General features: G+C 42.3%; 1 protein-coding gene across 4 annotated transcripts in view; it reads left to right on the top strand.

Moving 5' to 3' along the window:
- DPF3 (double PHD fingers 3) overlaps positions 1 to 6,189 on the top strand; it is a 164,350-nt gene extending 158,161 nt beyond the window's left edge. For 3 of the 4 annotated variants that reach the window (XM_085299826.1, XM_085299824.1, XM_085299822.1), the window contains 3 exons: positions 3,210 to 3,322; positions 4,630 to 4,711; positions 5,287 to 6,189. In XM_085299826.1, coding sequence (XP_085155952.1) covers positions 3,210 to 3,322; positions 4,630 to 4,711; positions 5,287 to 5,357 — 266 coding nt within the window. In that variant the 3' untranslated portion in view covers positions 5,358 to 6,189. Of the gene's footprint in view, positions 1 to 3,209; positions 3,323 to 4,629; positions 4,712 to 5,286 lie in introns of those variants that run through there. The other variant, XR_014895220.1, reaches the window with a different exon arrangement.
- Positions 6,190 to 16,352: the final 10,163 nt, after the last annotated feature.

Genomic DNA, 16,352 nt, shown 5'->3' with positions numbered 1-16,352 from the left:
TTTTTTTTTTTTTTAATGATTTTGAATCCTGCAACGGTGGCTTGCTATATGCAGCTGTAGGGCTTTCTCTGTGGGATATTCTGCCACAAAAGCAATACTAAGAAATGCTTTGATCTGGAGCAAGGATGGTCTTCAGTAACACAGCTCCAGCAAGTTTTGGTCCAGTGAATTTTCTCATAGGTCATGAAGAACACTGGGTTTTGAACCAAAGTGGCAGGAAAACAGAGAGCATGATGAAAGCGAGCAGAGAGGGCAGGAGAAAAGATTTTAATTTTTTGAGTATCTACTGACATGCTTGCAGTACGCTACAATGCCTCATCGTGCTGCTGGCAGAAGTAAAAATAGTCTTTCCAGCTACATTAGATTGGGGTCATGATACCACAAGGGAGGTTGTTTAATGTGAAGGAGGGTCTGACTCGGAGGCTAAAGAAAGACTTATCTATGAGGCATTCTTTTTCCTTTAGACGCATAATAAGCCCTGGGCTAACGGAGTACTCTGTGGCTGTGCAGACATGACTGTGGGCATCTGTTGGCCTCCTTCATAGACACAACATTTGGAGAGGGAGAGCCTGATAGAGTGAATAAATTGGTATTTTCTGCAAAGATTCTTGCATTTCTGCTAAAAAGAAATCATAGTGGCCCTGCATTATTGTTATTTTCCAAGAGATCCTCAGCCCACATCAGTCCATTTCTTTTAGGCCTGTGGTGGGCATAGTTCTTGAATAGGGCTCTAAAATATGGGATGGTTCACTCTAAGGCTGGGGCAGTATCAGCATGAGATACAGTGCAGAAAACAAAGGGTACAAGGGTATTTTTGAGGGGAGTGAGGAACTGGACAGTCAAGACTGATGGGTGGAAGAGAGCGGGAATGACATGATAAGGGAATGAGATAAAGCAGTGAACRAAATCCTGAACTTACAGTGGTTCAAGAAAGAGAGATTCTCTAGGTGGAGTCTGCAGGGAGCAATGTGCATGTGTGTGTGCAAGCAAATGAGCGTGTGCGTATGGGTATGCGTTTAGCCTTGATTTATTTTTGTAGGTTTGATTCCATTATTTCTGTTTCTTTTCGAACGTGACTGAAGCTATTTAACTGTCCGATTAACTCACACCCCTGTATGAGTTGTTTTCTTTGATGTATTCCAGCACTACACAGCCTTTTTGGAAGCTGAGTTGTGGCCGTTGGGATGAATTCTTCCCCGAGGTGCAGTGTGGCACATTTCTGCTATTTACTGGTGTTTGGAATGAGGTTTTGCGTTTGCTGTAAATCAGCCCTGGAGAATCATTTCAGTGTCATGTCAGGTTTTGCCAGTTTGGTAGTATCAGGAAATATATGCTGTCCTCTCAGCAAGAAAAGGTCGCACTTCAAAAAATCTCCTGGAAAGTTGAGATTTAAAGGTCCCCAGAACTTTAGTTTGGGTTTGGTCCACTGTAAATCTCAGTAAAACCTGACTCATTTTATGCTGACGTTTCAAGGGCTCCAAAAACTAATGATCTTCTTAGTCAATCTGAGCTCATCAATACTGTCAAAACATTTCTTTATTCAAAGGCTTATGAGATTGATATTAACAGTGTCATTGATCCCTCCTTCCTTAAATATCTCTTTTATTTTCTGTTCAATTCCCTTAATAACTTGTGTACACACATTCCTTTGTTGGATGGACTTAGTTTTCATATCACTACCATGCGAACGTAACTGGAGAACCAAAATCCTTACGACGCTCTTCGGTGATTGCACGGGCACATAAAGGAAAGATATTCCTTACGGTATTATTGTGTTACCCAGCACTTCTCAGCAACTGTTTGCTTCACTAACTAGGAAATGTAGAAGCTTCTATATATTGTAGGGTGGTGATGGGGCAGTACAGCACAGCAAAGTACTGCTGACAGGCGCGGTAACGAAGAGAGCACAGCTCTGCCCTCGGCTGCTGTAGCCATGCCTGCTCTTCTTGCTGAGAAACAGCTTTTCGTTCCCTACTCCTGCCTTCCTAGAAAGGTACTTACACCATGGCGGGTAGAAAAGAAATCTACCAGAGGTGGAAAAACCTGGGCATTTGATGGTGTAGGTTTCTGGAAAGAGAATTTAGCAGTGTCGGATGCGTGTACCTGTATTTGAGGTTTTCTATGCATRTAGGTGAGCAGCTGTATATCCCTGTCCCCTCCTAGACTCTGCACACTAGGAACGCTGAGGTGTGTCAGAGAGCAGGGCTAAATACAGGGCTTTCCAAGAAGGAAAGCAGGAGCCTCAGCCTGATAGGGGTGGTTTGGGAGTACAGTGCTTTATTTCAGCGGTATATTTTTCTTGTTTTGTTTTGCAGAAGGAACACTGATCCTACCTTTGGTCTGTTTGTTTGTTTGTATTTTCCCCTCCAGAAAGCCCATTGCTGACCCTGCTACTGTGATACCGCTGTTTTGCAAAGCTGGAGTCGACACGCATGTAGGGGCGGGAGCTGTAACTCTGGCAATTTGTCCTTCCCAATTAGATGTGACTGTTCTGCTAGCTTTCCCTTCTTTATTCCTTTCATTTAGTTCGTTATGGGAGTTGGCTTGGTTTCTTGTTTTGATCCTGGAATCCTGGAAGGTTAGCTGTGCAATTTGGTTTCTTCTGTGCCAACCAACTTTAGTGGCAGAGCTCTTAAAAAAACAAAAAAAACAAACAAAAAAAAGAAGTTAAAAGCAATATTTCTCCATCCTGTCTCGCTTCTTCTCTGTACACTACTGCTTCCATTTAAGCAAAGTTTACAGAATTGATCCTCCCATTTGGACACAAGGAAGGGAAGCTCTGAAGTGGAGAATAACCTCATTTCAACCAGGTCTTTCAGTTAGGTTGAATCAACGCCAACTGAAACTGTTGTCCAATTTCTATTAAAATGGATGGGCTCTCTCTGAAATTGGGTTTGTGTCTGATTTCACCCTTTCTCTTGTTTTCTTTCAAAAAAAGAAAAATGAAACCCAACCCCTAAACCAAACCATTTTTAAGAGCTCTGAATAAAACTGCTTTGCTAATGGGGGAATGGGTGGAGATGACTGATTTTCTCTTGTGCCCGGCAGCGAAAAGGTTAATGCCTGCTTTCCTCTTTGGTATCTATTAGTTGCAGCCCATGTTGTGATCAGTCCATGTCCATGTGCGTTCTGTTCCCAAACGTAATACCAGTTAATTAACAACAACTAAATGGGTCTTAACAGTGACAGTTGTTTCCCATCTTCCTCAGGACACCCGACCTGCCTGCAGTTCACCACAAACATGACCGAGGCTGTCAAAACCTATCAGTGGCAGTGCATTGAGTGCAAATCCTGCAGCCTTTGTGGGACCTCTGAGAACGATGTGAGTTTATTTAGCTTTTCATACAAACAAGCGTCAGTGCGAGCTACTGTCATGCCTGCCCTTGCGAAGCACTGGCAATGGCACGGGCCATCGCCTTATTGCTTCTATACATCTTCTAGGAAGRGCCGCTTCTGAGAATGGAGCTGTGCTTCTCCTCAGTGACCCCGTCAGCTGCTGGTCTTTGCTGAAATTACCATGGGTATCATATAGGGCCATTTAAGATGACAGTTCTTGTGGTTTGGATGCTTGTTCAATAGAAATTAGTCAGAGGCCATAAACTCACATTGCAGGAGGCAGTAGAAGGGTGATATTTTCAATATTGTAAACAGGAACAGTGACAGGTATGCATCTTCTGTCCYTGATTTTACTTAGTTCCTTGGCATGATTTTCAATCTTAATTATAAGACTTGAKAGTCAGGACAACACTTGGATTGGAAGGACTAAGCCTTTCTCTCATCATCTAATCACCTATTCGAGCAATTTCCAAGCTGCGATCCAGAGCCTGCAGCTGAACAGTATCCTCTTTGCGCTCTTCTCATTTAACATCTAATGATAAGGGTGTTTGATAGTCTGTGAGGAACTTTGAGAATTGACAGTGTTTGAAGAAGTTYAGAGATGATCAATTGATCTGCATTCCCTCTAGCATAATAAATTTAAAGCCCAATTCTTTGTTTTACTTTATCATTAAATGAGGAGAACTGAAAGGAGGGAACTGTTCTGTTAGGAGCAGGGGCTGCTTTCAGAGCATTTTTTTTCCCCTTGAGCGTATAAAAGAGCTGCAGACCGCATGGTGGGGACCAGTCATTTCCATCTATTTCACTGAGTGTTCCTTCCTCAGCTGAGTTTTCGAGAACTGGCTAAGTCTAGGCTTTTGATGAGAAAGGACCGACGAGACSCAGAGCGTGGTTATACTGGAGCCTAGCAAAGCGGGGATGTCAGTTCTGCTCTCTCAGGACAGTGTAACCCCTGTCTGCAGCTTTTGCTCCTGTGTCAAGAGGCTGCCTGGGAGAAGAAGTCCTCCAGCTCTGGGAGAGATGTTCCCATTAGAAACTAATCTACCTTTGTGATAAAGAGGGCTGTCTGTGGCCTGTCAGAAGTCTGGTGGTTGATTCTGGCTGCACGGATGTGGTCTGTGTTGCCCCTTCTGTTCCCAGTAGCCTCTTTGCTGGAGCTCTGTGTTCATGACTGAACCGCTGGTAACCATGCTTATGTTTTCACCTTGCCAATGGACTAATTTACATCATTTTCTCTCTCTCTYCCTCTCTCTCTCTTCTTTCCCCACTGTCTTCCCAATGACCCTGCATCAGGACCAGCTGCTCTTCTGTGATGACTGTGACCGTGGCTATCACATGTACTGCTTGAATCCACCAGTCTTTGAGCCTCCAGAAGGTAATGTATGTTAAAGTCTGCTTTGAAAATCACAGTAAACATCCTTGTGGGGAATCCCTGAAGGGATTCCCATTGAGAATACTACTCCTGACTCTTCTGCCCCTTGGTTTTGGAGCAGAGGAGCCTTACAATTATTGGTTCTCTGGCTGAAATCTGCAGAGAGCAGTAGAAATAGAGAAGGAGACACCTGAGTGGTAATGACTGTGGTTTACATGAGGGGTGAGACAAGAATAATTACAAATCAATCATGCATGCAGGAGCTAAATGTTTTTTACTTTGATAAAGAGGAAACTAAATTAGGAGGGGAAAATYTTGAAATGGAACTAATGGTTAGCTGAGGTTTCTGTTTAACTGGGAAATGATGTATTAAAAGTGTCAAAATACAAAACACCTAGTGGAGATGCCACATCCCAGCTGTGTAGTGGGCCTATGAACACAGCGCTGGGGGAACAGTCTGCTTCAGAAACCGACTGGCAATTCCAGTGTTAGGAATATTTGATATCCTACTCAAGCACGCAAATTCTGAGTATTTGAATTTGATGTTGTATATACAACAAGGATTTCTTCATTCACAGGGAGCTGGAGTTGTCATTTGTGCCGGGAGCTGCTCCGAGAGAGAGCGTCAGCTTTTGGTTTCCAGGCCTGAGGAGCTGCAGCAATCAAGAAACACTTTGCTCCCGGTGTTGTGGTATCAGCACACAATTCCCACCCGGAACACAAAGACACAACCCACATCAAAACGAACGGACACTCAAATAGGTGAAGAGGTATCTGTGGCGCTCACTGCCAGAGAGTAGCTGTCACTCATGCAGCACCTCCTGGGCTCTACTAGAAGGATCGTGTGCTTTCCTGATGCTCCAGATGACATCTCTTCACTGCTCTGCATGGTCGCTGCTTACCGTTACGGGCTCACGCGCGTTACCGGAGGGGGAGGGTTGTTATATCGACACGGAGAAGTCAATTTTGTGTGGCCTTGTGCTTTCTGTCTAGTCTTCTTTTTAAAGAAGAAATAGTAACATATCTCCCAAGCAATTAATTGGTGAGCAGTTTGGCTGGGAGCAGCTGCCGTTGTTACTCTTCACAGACTTGACTGGAAATCGCTTTACTGCAAATGCTCCGTCTTCATAGAGGAGCTTTGAGAGTTGCATTAGTTYAATACTTCCTAGGTCGTGGACAACACGCTGTCACTGAGAAAAGCATGGTTAAAAAAAATGTTGGGTGGCACCTTCTCCCCTGGATCAAATTCCTTCCTTCTGCAGATTTTCAGAAATCGGGTTTTAGCGTCTCGGAAGGAAGAATAGTAGCCATTATGAACACAGGCGGATGCTTAGAAAGTTCTACCATGTTTAGTATTTCAGGGTATCCAGCTTGCTGTCCCACTGCAGTTCAATTCAGACTCATCATTTTATTTTTTTTTTGAAAAAGGTGCAAATGGCTGTGGGTGTGTAAATAAATGATCTRCTGTTTAGCACATAAAACTGAACAAAAGAAAAATATTTTAAGCTGCCTGTAGGCAGTAAAAGTGTGAGTTTTCTGAACAATCTAAAATAAGCTAAAAAAAAAAAGAACAACATTGATTTAGGGTCAAATGAAGAACTTTTGATTATTTTTTTCAGATTTCTGCGATTGAAAATTGAAATTTTGATTTCAGGAATTTTCTAATYAGGACTTCCAGTATGTCCAAAGTCTTACCATTTTTTATTTTGTATGCTCAAAGCAGTTATCAAGATCTAGTTGAATTTGCAAATAGTTTTGTCCCCAGTAGTTTTGCCTGCAACAGTATTTTTTTGAAAACACACATGAAAATTTGCTAAAAAACCTTCCACAGCTCTAGAGAAGGGAACAATTTACTGAGCCTAATAAGAAAAAAAAAAAAGATATTAGTAGTTATTTTAAAATTTAAATAGAAATAGCTGTACTTTATTTAAACAAACTTCTACTGTGTATAGCAGATAAAAGGCATTTCGCTAGTGGCTCACAACCAAGGTGGAGACTTGATGAATGTTGTTCCACTCTTCAAGCCATGTGAAATGGAGAAACATTAAGCAAGAGCATCAAATGAAAAAATATTTTACCGTTGAAACCCTTTCAATAATTTTGCACGTCACTAGGAGGACAGTGAGGACATTAGAAAAATCATACTGAAYATATCTTTAAGGTTAAAAACATGCCACTCCCCCAAATACGCCCAGAATTATCATTTTTTGGGGGGTGTGATATATATATTACTTCTTATGCAGAGATATAAATGGGATTATAATATAAATTTAAATTTATGATGGTCTCAAGCAGTGTGTGACTCAGTTTGGTTGTACAAGTAGGTAGGGACKCTGAAGATTATATCTGGGATATTTATATTAATTGAAACATTTTTGCAAAATTACATGTCCCTGAATACTTGAAAACATTGTGAAAGTGAGTTAATTTTTTTTCCTTCTCCTGCTAATTACGTTTAGTTAGGATGAACTGTACTGACCTAATGCACTTTTCCTCATTATTTAGCTAGTTTTTTCACCTTTTGCGTTTTGTTCAGCTTGCACGCTGAAGGTACCGTGTCGGCTTTTGGATTCTCCCAAGGACCATCACAGCGTATTCTCACRCTGCAGTATTTTAACCCGTTAGAAAAAGGCTTTACGAAGACTTAGAAACTATTTATCCTAGCTGTACAGGACCAAATCTCCCTTAGCACAGCTGCACTGGCTGCCTTTGAAATTTATTCAGTACCTTAGGCTTTCTGYGTGACACCGCCCAGGCTGGCCAAGAGTACCAAGAAGTCTCAGTGTCAGGCCCTGGGGGGGTGAAATGGGAACCCAGGGTCTGCTGCGGACCGGGGTTGGGTGCTGTGTGCCTGGAAAGGGAGTGTTTTGGCAAAAAGAGACAGGAACTGAGAAGAGAAGGTACTGAGGGAAAACGTGGTGGTGCCAGCGGTAGGAGCAGTAGGGGCGAGTTAGTGCAAAGGCTGGTGTTCAGCTAACAAGATGGTTGGGTTTAGTGAGCCCCATCATAGAAATAAATAGCTGTTACCTTCAAATTTGCGGGTACTTGCACTGGCTTTGGGAGTGCTTGAGACAAATAATGAAGAAAATGCATATTGTTTCTGTCTGTGGATTAGGGAGAAAGCAGTGACTAATCCCCTCCTAAGTCTCTGGTAGCCCTTTGCAGGCTTTTGGTGGGGCTGGCAGGTATATTAAGTCAGTGCTCTCTATCCCTGTGACTAAGGCATTGCTAAATGAGCTGTATTCTGCGTGAACACCTGCTTCCCTATTTTGTAGGTTTGATCCACATTGCTGACTATTTTCTCCTCCCACAGCCATTCTGCAGTGAACAATATCTTTCACATTAAGAAATACTCCTTAATGGCATTGCTGAAGTTTCACCACTAATGAGGTGTGATGGAAGAATAGATTGCTAGATCGTCAATGGCAAAATATTGTTTGCCATATGAGTTTAATAGGATACTTATTTGTGATGCTCCAGTTGCATTTCACTCTCTTCAGCTTTGTGCTGTGTTGCTATATGGCCAGGCAGCTTCAGGTGACTTTTAGTAGCAGCTAAGGTCCCAGTTCTCTCATGCTGAGAACTTCCTCCAGGTACAACCTCCTTCCTTCACAGGCTGAGTCTTAGATAAGAGGCTGGAACATTCCTCTTGGTGACCTTTTTTACTGTGCCTTTAGAGCTATACGTCTTGTTGCACTTTGGGAGTATTAATTGATCCACCAAGCAAACCGTGCTGTACCCGTTTTACTGGGCTACGGAAAGGTTATGGCACAGTCATGGGAGAGAGGAAGAGGCGATTAGAAACTCTGAGTACTGATTTCCTATCATCTGGGTACAGCCTTGGGGATGCTCTTTCTGCACAGCCGTGGATGTGAATGACTACATACGTGATTAGGCAAATTCTGAAACAGCTTATAAAACTCTGATCTGGTGTGGGCAGCACACATGTGAGGACTCTGACTTTACGTGCTTCTCTTTCTTTCTATGGCAGGACATTGCATTTTGCACTTTCATTGAGTGTCTCTTGCTCAAAGCTTGACACAGGACACGGAGTGCTTCATGGGAGTATTGTTCCTGCCAGCCTTTAAAAAGGAAATTGGTATATTAAAAAGTAAATATTTGTCATATGATGAGCAGTGAAAAAAGGGGGAAGTTTTTACTGAGAGCTAGCAAAGTCAAGAGGGTGGTGAAAGGTGTTAGACAAAGACAGCTTAGATTTCCATTTAATCCAGTAGCTGAAACCTGAATTGAGCTACAACTCAAGGTGTTGTGCCTTCTCCACTGCTCTGGGGACATGTTGTTGTTGTTGACCTTTTTAATTTTTTTTTTTAACCAGTGATGTATTTGGTAAAGCATGTCTCTACCTGCTCTCCTCTGTGGTGGAATTCACACTCCATGTGTGAAGTTGTTGGCAGCCGTTTGAGGTGATGAATCACTGACATATTTCAAAAGTCATCTATGTAGGCAAGGCAAGCAATATTTTAACACAAATCGGAGCAAACTACCAAGGGAGATGGTAGATTCTGCATCCCCTAATGTCTTCAAATAAAGAATAGGCAGCTTCCCCAAAGATGTATTTCTGGTAAACATAATCTTAGTTAAACACAGGAATGTCTGACTGAAAAAGACTTACATTATACAGGAAGTTAGACTAGATGATGTAATTGTTCTTCCTGTGCTTATTATAAAAACAGATGTTAACCAGTAGAGGAGACGTATTTAAATACAGGCTGTGTCTGAATAATGGCCTTAAACATTTTTGTGAAATACCTCTCATTTTTAACTCATTTTGGATAACCTAAAAAAGGTCAGTTATAGAAATTCACTTCTCCTGATGCAGTAGAGATGCCCATGATGGCAGCTATATTGGTGTTAGCTCTCAGTTTTTTTCCAGAGAACGAACAATTCAGACTACACTGAACAAAACCATGTTTGGATCTGGCTTCCCCTCYATCGTACCTCTGTGCTGTATGGTCTAGTTTTCTGCCTCGCAGTGGGAAGACTGGCTAGGGAAAGGAGTTGCTGCAGATCTGCAGTGTCAGCCTTGGAAACCAGAGGGGTGGTGAAATGGTCGCGGAAAGGGCGCGCAGCCAAGCTGCACCGCCGAGGTGGGTGTGCCCGTTTTACGGGCACCAGCAGGACACTCCCGTTAGCTCTGAAGAGCTAATACCTTTAAGGAACTTGTTGGGGCTCACATTCTGCCCCCAACCAGAGGGCAGAGGGCAGTCAAGTTCCAAAAACTTGACTTTGAGAACCTGGGCTGAATTTGCGGCGTTTGTATTAACATACCTTAGACTAGTTCTTGAGCTAAGAAAGCCACTGTTAAGTAAGTGTGTTCTTTTGAAGCAAGCATTACTCAAAATAGCTTTTAAAWTGATATTTCTCACCTTTCTTTGAAAGGGTAAATTCTGACTCAAATGAAGAATCTCCTGCTCCGTGCAATATTATGGGACTGCTCTATGTTCTTTACACCTATAGCAAGTGTTTTGACAGGGGTCATTTGGGAGGTGAGAAGTGGATGGGTGTAGAAAGGAATATTAATGAAGCTTGTCACTGCCAGAGGACTTGTTTGCATTGTGTGCAAGGAAATTCCAGGTAGAGCTAGGCATAGTTTTACTGCATGCAATAAACTTAATTCAAAAAAATRTGCTTTTAAGGGAACCACAATTATTCGCAAATCCGTGTTGAATCTGACAAGTTATTTCATCCAAAAAATTAAGGAAAATATTAGAGAAGTTGAAAATGTTTATGTCAATCCTTTTAAAGTGAAGCATTTCAACACTGAATTTCAAAGTTAATTCATTTTTAAAATAAAAGAAATAAAGAGCCTGCAATTGAAATGAAAYACTTTATTTGAGGGTCAAAGAGTGTTTCAGGTCTATCTGAAAAGAAAATTTCCAAATTTTCTTATTTAGTGCCAAAAGTTGATTATTCAATTCTAACATTGGGTGTCTACTTAATTCAGTTCCAGTGTGTTAAGATCTTGCAAAYCAGAAAATGTTACAGTATCTATCTAAAATGAAAAAGAACTGAAATTATCTCAAAAAGTTAGCAGTCATGGAGGAATAGGAATCATTGAGGGTAATGTGAGTGCATTCAGTTAAAAGTAAAAGATGAATAAAACAGAAAGATGTAATCTTGAATGCTAAAAGCATTTTATAATAGTGAGCCCTCTATAATTTATTAATCTTATTTGTCTGTCTGTTTGTCTGTCTAATCATTTGGCAGTGACAGCTGTTAGCCTGTAAAACTGTCTTTCAGAGCAGCAGTGCGAGATGCTTCATGTTTTCTAGATATAAAAAACTGGAAAAAGCAAGAGAGAATATATTAGGAGCAGTCTGGCACCAGGCTGGGAGGACAGAAAAAGTAGAAGTGATGGAGAGGGGAAACACGAGAGGGATTGCCTGGTCAATTTGATTAGGGAAGACASGTGGATGGCACAGACGAAATACTCCCCTGAAATTTTAACTGTTAACCAGTTCTATATTTTTGTGAAAATAGGTTCTGTGGAAAGGAGAAGACAGACTGGACAGATTTCACTATCTGATGAGCTGCCCTTTTCTGTTTATTGTATCCTCTGTAGTTTCTCACTGTAGACACTGAACGTAGTGCTTGGGTGCAGGCACCTTCCCTGGGGAATGGGTTGTGCAGAGTGGGAAAGAGTGAGTCAGAACCTCAAGGATGCTCCTGAACTACAAGTAAATAATGTTTCTTTCCCATTTCCAGCTCCCACCATTCCCTCTGTTGCTCTGCCAATGCACGCACCTTCTAGTCCTCCAGCAGACAGGCTTGGGGGCGAGTGGAGATAGGGAGCAGAAGCAACAGAGAAAGGAGAGAAACTGGATATATTCTGAATATACTGGATATACTCCCCTCTAGTCAGTTCTGCCATGACCTGAGCAGCTCATACTTTTATGTGATAAATTAAGTGGCAGGACAAGCAAAGTCTGTGTTAATTTTATTTATCATAGTACAGCAAGGATGTGCTTTCAGGTGGAYACACATGTGCTCACGTGTAACCCATACATAAGGGCTGTCACCAGTGTAAATCACATAGACGCCAGGGCAGGAGCTCCTGCCATGGCAGGGCAGAGGCTGGAGGGTTTGTTGCTCTCTTGCCGTTGTCCCCAGAACATGAGGTCTCCGTTGAAACAGCCCACAGTGAGATGGGCAGAAATGCGCGCATGTTAATTGCCATACATAGGCAATTAATCACCACTGACCTCAGTGGGAGAAAGCCCGTGTCGGAGAGCTAGTGACCTGCCAGCCTGCTGGCTTCCAAAGTCACATCTGCTCTGTGTGAGGAAGGTAGCTATTTCGTTTTTATAAGTTGAGTTATTAAATATGGGTTTTATCTCTGGGTACGACAGCGATTGTGGCACCTCTGTGAACAGGTGTCCAAGCTCTCTGTGCCTCAGTTCTGGCAAAAAGGGAGGCTGGCAATTTTAGCCATCTTCGTAAAGCACTTTGAGCCCCTGTTAGCCACGTGCAAGTGCTGAGCACCACCACTTGCGACAGTATTGCAGACCCAAGTTGTAGTGGAGGAGGGAGARCAAGGTCTCATGTGCTGTTTGTTTCTGCTAGCCACAGGCTTGAGGTGCTGCCCTGGCAGATGGGACTAGGTGACCTGTCAGGGGCTGGATGCTGAAGGCCCAAGACCCTGCAGAGGAAATGAAAAGCTTTTGTTATTCCCTGTGTTTCCTCCTCTGGTCAAGGTGGGCAGGAGCTGGGACTGGCAGRCAGCCAAATCTGTTTCCAGTGGTGAAATAATTACTAATAGCAATTACTTCTGGGGGCAGGGGAGGGAGTGTGTACACTTTTAGGGTGTACCCCTTTATTTCGTGATGTCGATGAGACTGCCAGGTGTTTTGCACCTGGGGAATCAAGGCACTAGCTTATTAATGTGTCCAACGTATTTCTGCCAGGTTGGATAAAATGCAAGGTATTGTAACARTATTCACCTGTGCATTTGAAATATACATTGTTACTGCTATTTTGAAATAGGAAACCTACTATTTCCAGATCAACTTACCTCCCTGCGCATGCATAAACTTACAATAAAACACTTCATTACAGAAAATTGCAGATTTTTCAAGTATTGATATTTCCTTTGAGATTTCTGCCTGTCCATTCACCAGCCTGGTTCAGTTCATTGTAACAAATTACAGGTTTCACTTCCCCAGTGGATCAGGAAATGTTCCCTCTCTCCCTACTTTTCAGAAGCCAAGGCAAGAGAAGTGCAGTTTTTATTCTTCTCTATATTTTAAGTGAGTGATAAAGAATGACAAGTCCATTTCATGCTCATCTTTCCATGTCTTGAACGAATTACTTGGTTGGCTTGGAAAAAGTTCCTTTTTGTGGCACTTGTACGGACTTTGTTAGCACCTGCCTSACTTGTGCATGAGATGATAGTCTGGAGTTTTGTCCCTTTGGAAAGGACCCTTCAATTCTTGCCATATGACTTTGAAACTGCTAATTTTCAGCAAAGAATCATGTTGTGCCTGGAGTCCTGAAAATCAAGATAAGGATTTTTACTTAAATTTCCGAAGATTTTAAATAAATGCATGTCAAGAAGGCAGAAAAGCCCCTAAGCCCATGGGCTGTGCTGGAACACATGGCTCTCTTACCATCCCGCACAGTGGCAGGACTGCATTTTGATGTCGTCCTTGTACTGCTGATGCGGACTTTGCCAGCAACATTAAAAGAAAACTAGCTGCTCAAAAATCAAAGAAAGAGAAACATAGAATCAGTAAGGTTGGAAGGGACCTCTGGAGATCATCTAGTCCAACCTCCCTGCTCAAGCAGGGTCACCTACAGCATGGTAGACAGGGTTGCATCCCGGTGGGCCTTGAAGATCTCCAGAGAAGGAGACTTCACAACCTCTCCGGGCAACCTGGTCCAGTGCTCCGTCACTCTCACAGGGAAGAAATTCCCCCTCACGGTCAGGCGGAACTTCCTGTGCTTCAATTTCTGCCCATTGCCTCTTGTCCTGCCACACAAGACAACTGAAAAGAGTTTGTCCCCGTCCTCTTGACACCCTCCCTTCAGATAGTTATACACATGACATGAATGTTATATCTAACATACTCTTCTTTCATAGCTCTCCTACGAGTGTAACCCAGCAGATGATTGCCTTGTGTCACTGCATCCTTGTGGAAGGCAACAGCAAGYGTGTGATGGATTTCCACGGGTTATCTCCTTTGAGTTTCATTAAGGATTGTCTTTTATTGRTACATCTCATTTTCTCTTCTCTTAAAATAATTTTTTGGATTTCAGAGAAAGTGTGTGCATAAGCCGATTTAAAGGGTCTTGAGCAATTCAGAAAAAGAGGTCCAAACCAAACCATCAGCTCTCACCTCCCCTTTACTTAGAGATGTTCAACAAACCCTTGATCATTGTAGGAAATCAGATTCTCATGCTGACTTAATCCTAGCACAGCATTAAACTTACACAATACAGACTCTCCCATACTYGTAAAATGCTCTTCAAAAATGCGAGGAGAAAAGTTTCCCCTTTACCTTGAGAGCATTGCGTTTTTCTGTGCTGCAGCAGAGAGCAACACCCTTTGTTTACTCTTTCTTATGGCAGCATAGCCTGGTTCGGCAGTGATCAGGGCAGGCCTGCAAAAAATGTGTCTTTGTGACTTGCAGATGCAATGAGAGGTTCCAGAGCATTGAAGTGAATGGTCACCTATGATAGGCAGTCAAATCTCCTAAGAATCAGAAGGTTGTGTGTATACTAAATTACTTCACCTTTTCCTCATCTGCCATTTCAGACTGTGTTTGCTATTGATAGGTACTTGKTTTTTTTCTCTAGAAATGGTTGTAAAGAAAAACATCAACAGCTAAAATAGAGTTTGGGGAAGACTGAGTTAGAATCTTTGCTCTTGATCCTTTGTTTGATAATGAGACAAATTTTCCCAATTACCCAGAGGGGGAAAAGAAGGAGGATAAATCTGTGACAGCATAGCACATCTTTGAGATATAAACTGTGATATCATCAGCTTTCAAATGCACTTTTAAAATGCTCAAGTAGTGATCCCAGAATAGTGACATTCCCCATTAATYCGTTGGTAGAGGCCATTACTGTGTGATGCTGTAGTATTTAATTTTAATTAGGAGACTTAAAGTTGTATATATAAATATATATATATATATATTTATGTACCATATTAATGTTATTTACAGTAAATGTGACTCACCTATCAGAAATAGATTTAGGGTCTTATGTGAGAATTAACCRCCTTGAAGGAGAAGAAGGAGCAGGTAGAAAATCTCTGGCTTGCCAAAGGTGTGTCAGTATTTTGAAAGAAAAAAAAAGGCAAAACATTACCCCTTACAACATAGCTGCGATCATATTTGGAGCATGATTTATGGGCACACAAAAGAGTAAATGACAAATAGAGTAATAGAGTAAAAGACAGGCCAGATCCTCAGCTGCTCTAAATCAACATTCCTCCATTGACTTTAATGGGCCCAAGAGGCTGGCCTGGTATAAAGAGACCTAGAACTAAATAGTCTTAACCTTAGTCTTTATTCAAAAATTTCTGTTTCTTAATAGTTGATCACATCCAACATGTGTAAGGAAACAGGCATTTTTATCCCTGAACAATCTGGTCTGTTTATTCTCAGTTCTAGTTCAGTCTGACTCCAATGATACCACTGTCATAGGCTTCAAAGGAAAGTGAGAAATCTCAGCAGAGGATAACTGTGGAGTAATCAGCAGCTAGGTAATATTTCTCCCTAACTCCAGGGAGTTTGGGCTTGGTTGATCAGCTCTCAGTAGACTGTCTTTCATTTTCTGCAAATAACTCTGTATTGTTATATTAAGAAACAGAAGGAACAGAAGGGCATRATCTTCCTCTTTTGTATCAGACCTTATTTTGCCAGCTCTAACCGCCCCTCCCTTACCTCTTTCTAAATTGTGCCAGTGGTTTTGATCTGTTTATCTCCTCAGATGGGAATCTTTTCCAGCCCCTGTCATTTTTAGCATCTGTCCCTGGAATCAATCCTCTTTGATTCTATTTGTTTTGAATCAGGATGAAGTAAAAGTTGTCACAGCCAGGACATGCCATAGGTTTACTCAGTGGTATTTGAATCTTCTAAGCATTATTTTTCTCCCAACTGTGCTTCCTGACACTATGTTTGCTTTTTAGCCACCCCTGAATGGGGCCATAGTCACCTCTGGGATATTTTTCACCCCTGGTTACAGCTCACCTGGAGCCAGCCTGTTTTACAGTCCATGAAATCGCACAGCGTCTCCCTGGGCGTAGCTGCCAGCACGCTCGCACTCGTTCCCCGGTGCTGCAGCTGGGGAAGTGGTCAAGCTGACGTATGAGTGTGTGAGATCACATCCAGCACGGCTACTCCCTGGAAGCCAAAGTGTTGCTTAGTAACCCACTCATGGAAGTACCAGAAGCATTTTTCAATCTGTCACGTTGGCGAAAAACACTGGCTTCCTGATTTAGAGGCATTCTGCTGTGCTTAGCAGAGCTGTGCTCCATTACCTTGCATCCGTCACTGTCTGCAAGTGAAGAAATGTACCTCCCAGTTATGGGGGGCTGGGGGAGAAAGGCAGCACAGAAAGGGTTTCCACAGGATTGCCTGTGAAACCTTTAGCCAGTTCTTCTGATTCCTAGTCCTCG

Source organism: Rhea americana, unplaced genomic scaffold (assembly GCF_003343005.1).
Source record: "Rhea americana isolate MKP2758 unplaced genomic scaffold, rheAme1 scaffold_155, whole genome shotgun sequence".
Lineage (NCBI taxonomy): Eukaryota > Metazoa > Chordata > Aves > Rheiformes > Rheidae > Rhea > Rhea americana.
This window is presented reverse-complemented; position numbering and strand designations above follow the sequence as displayed.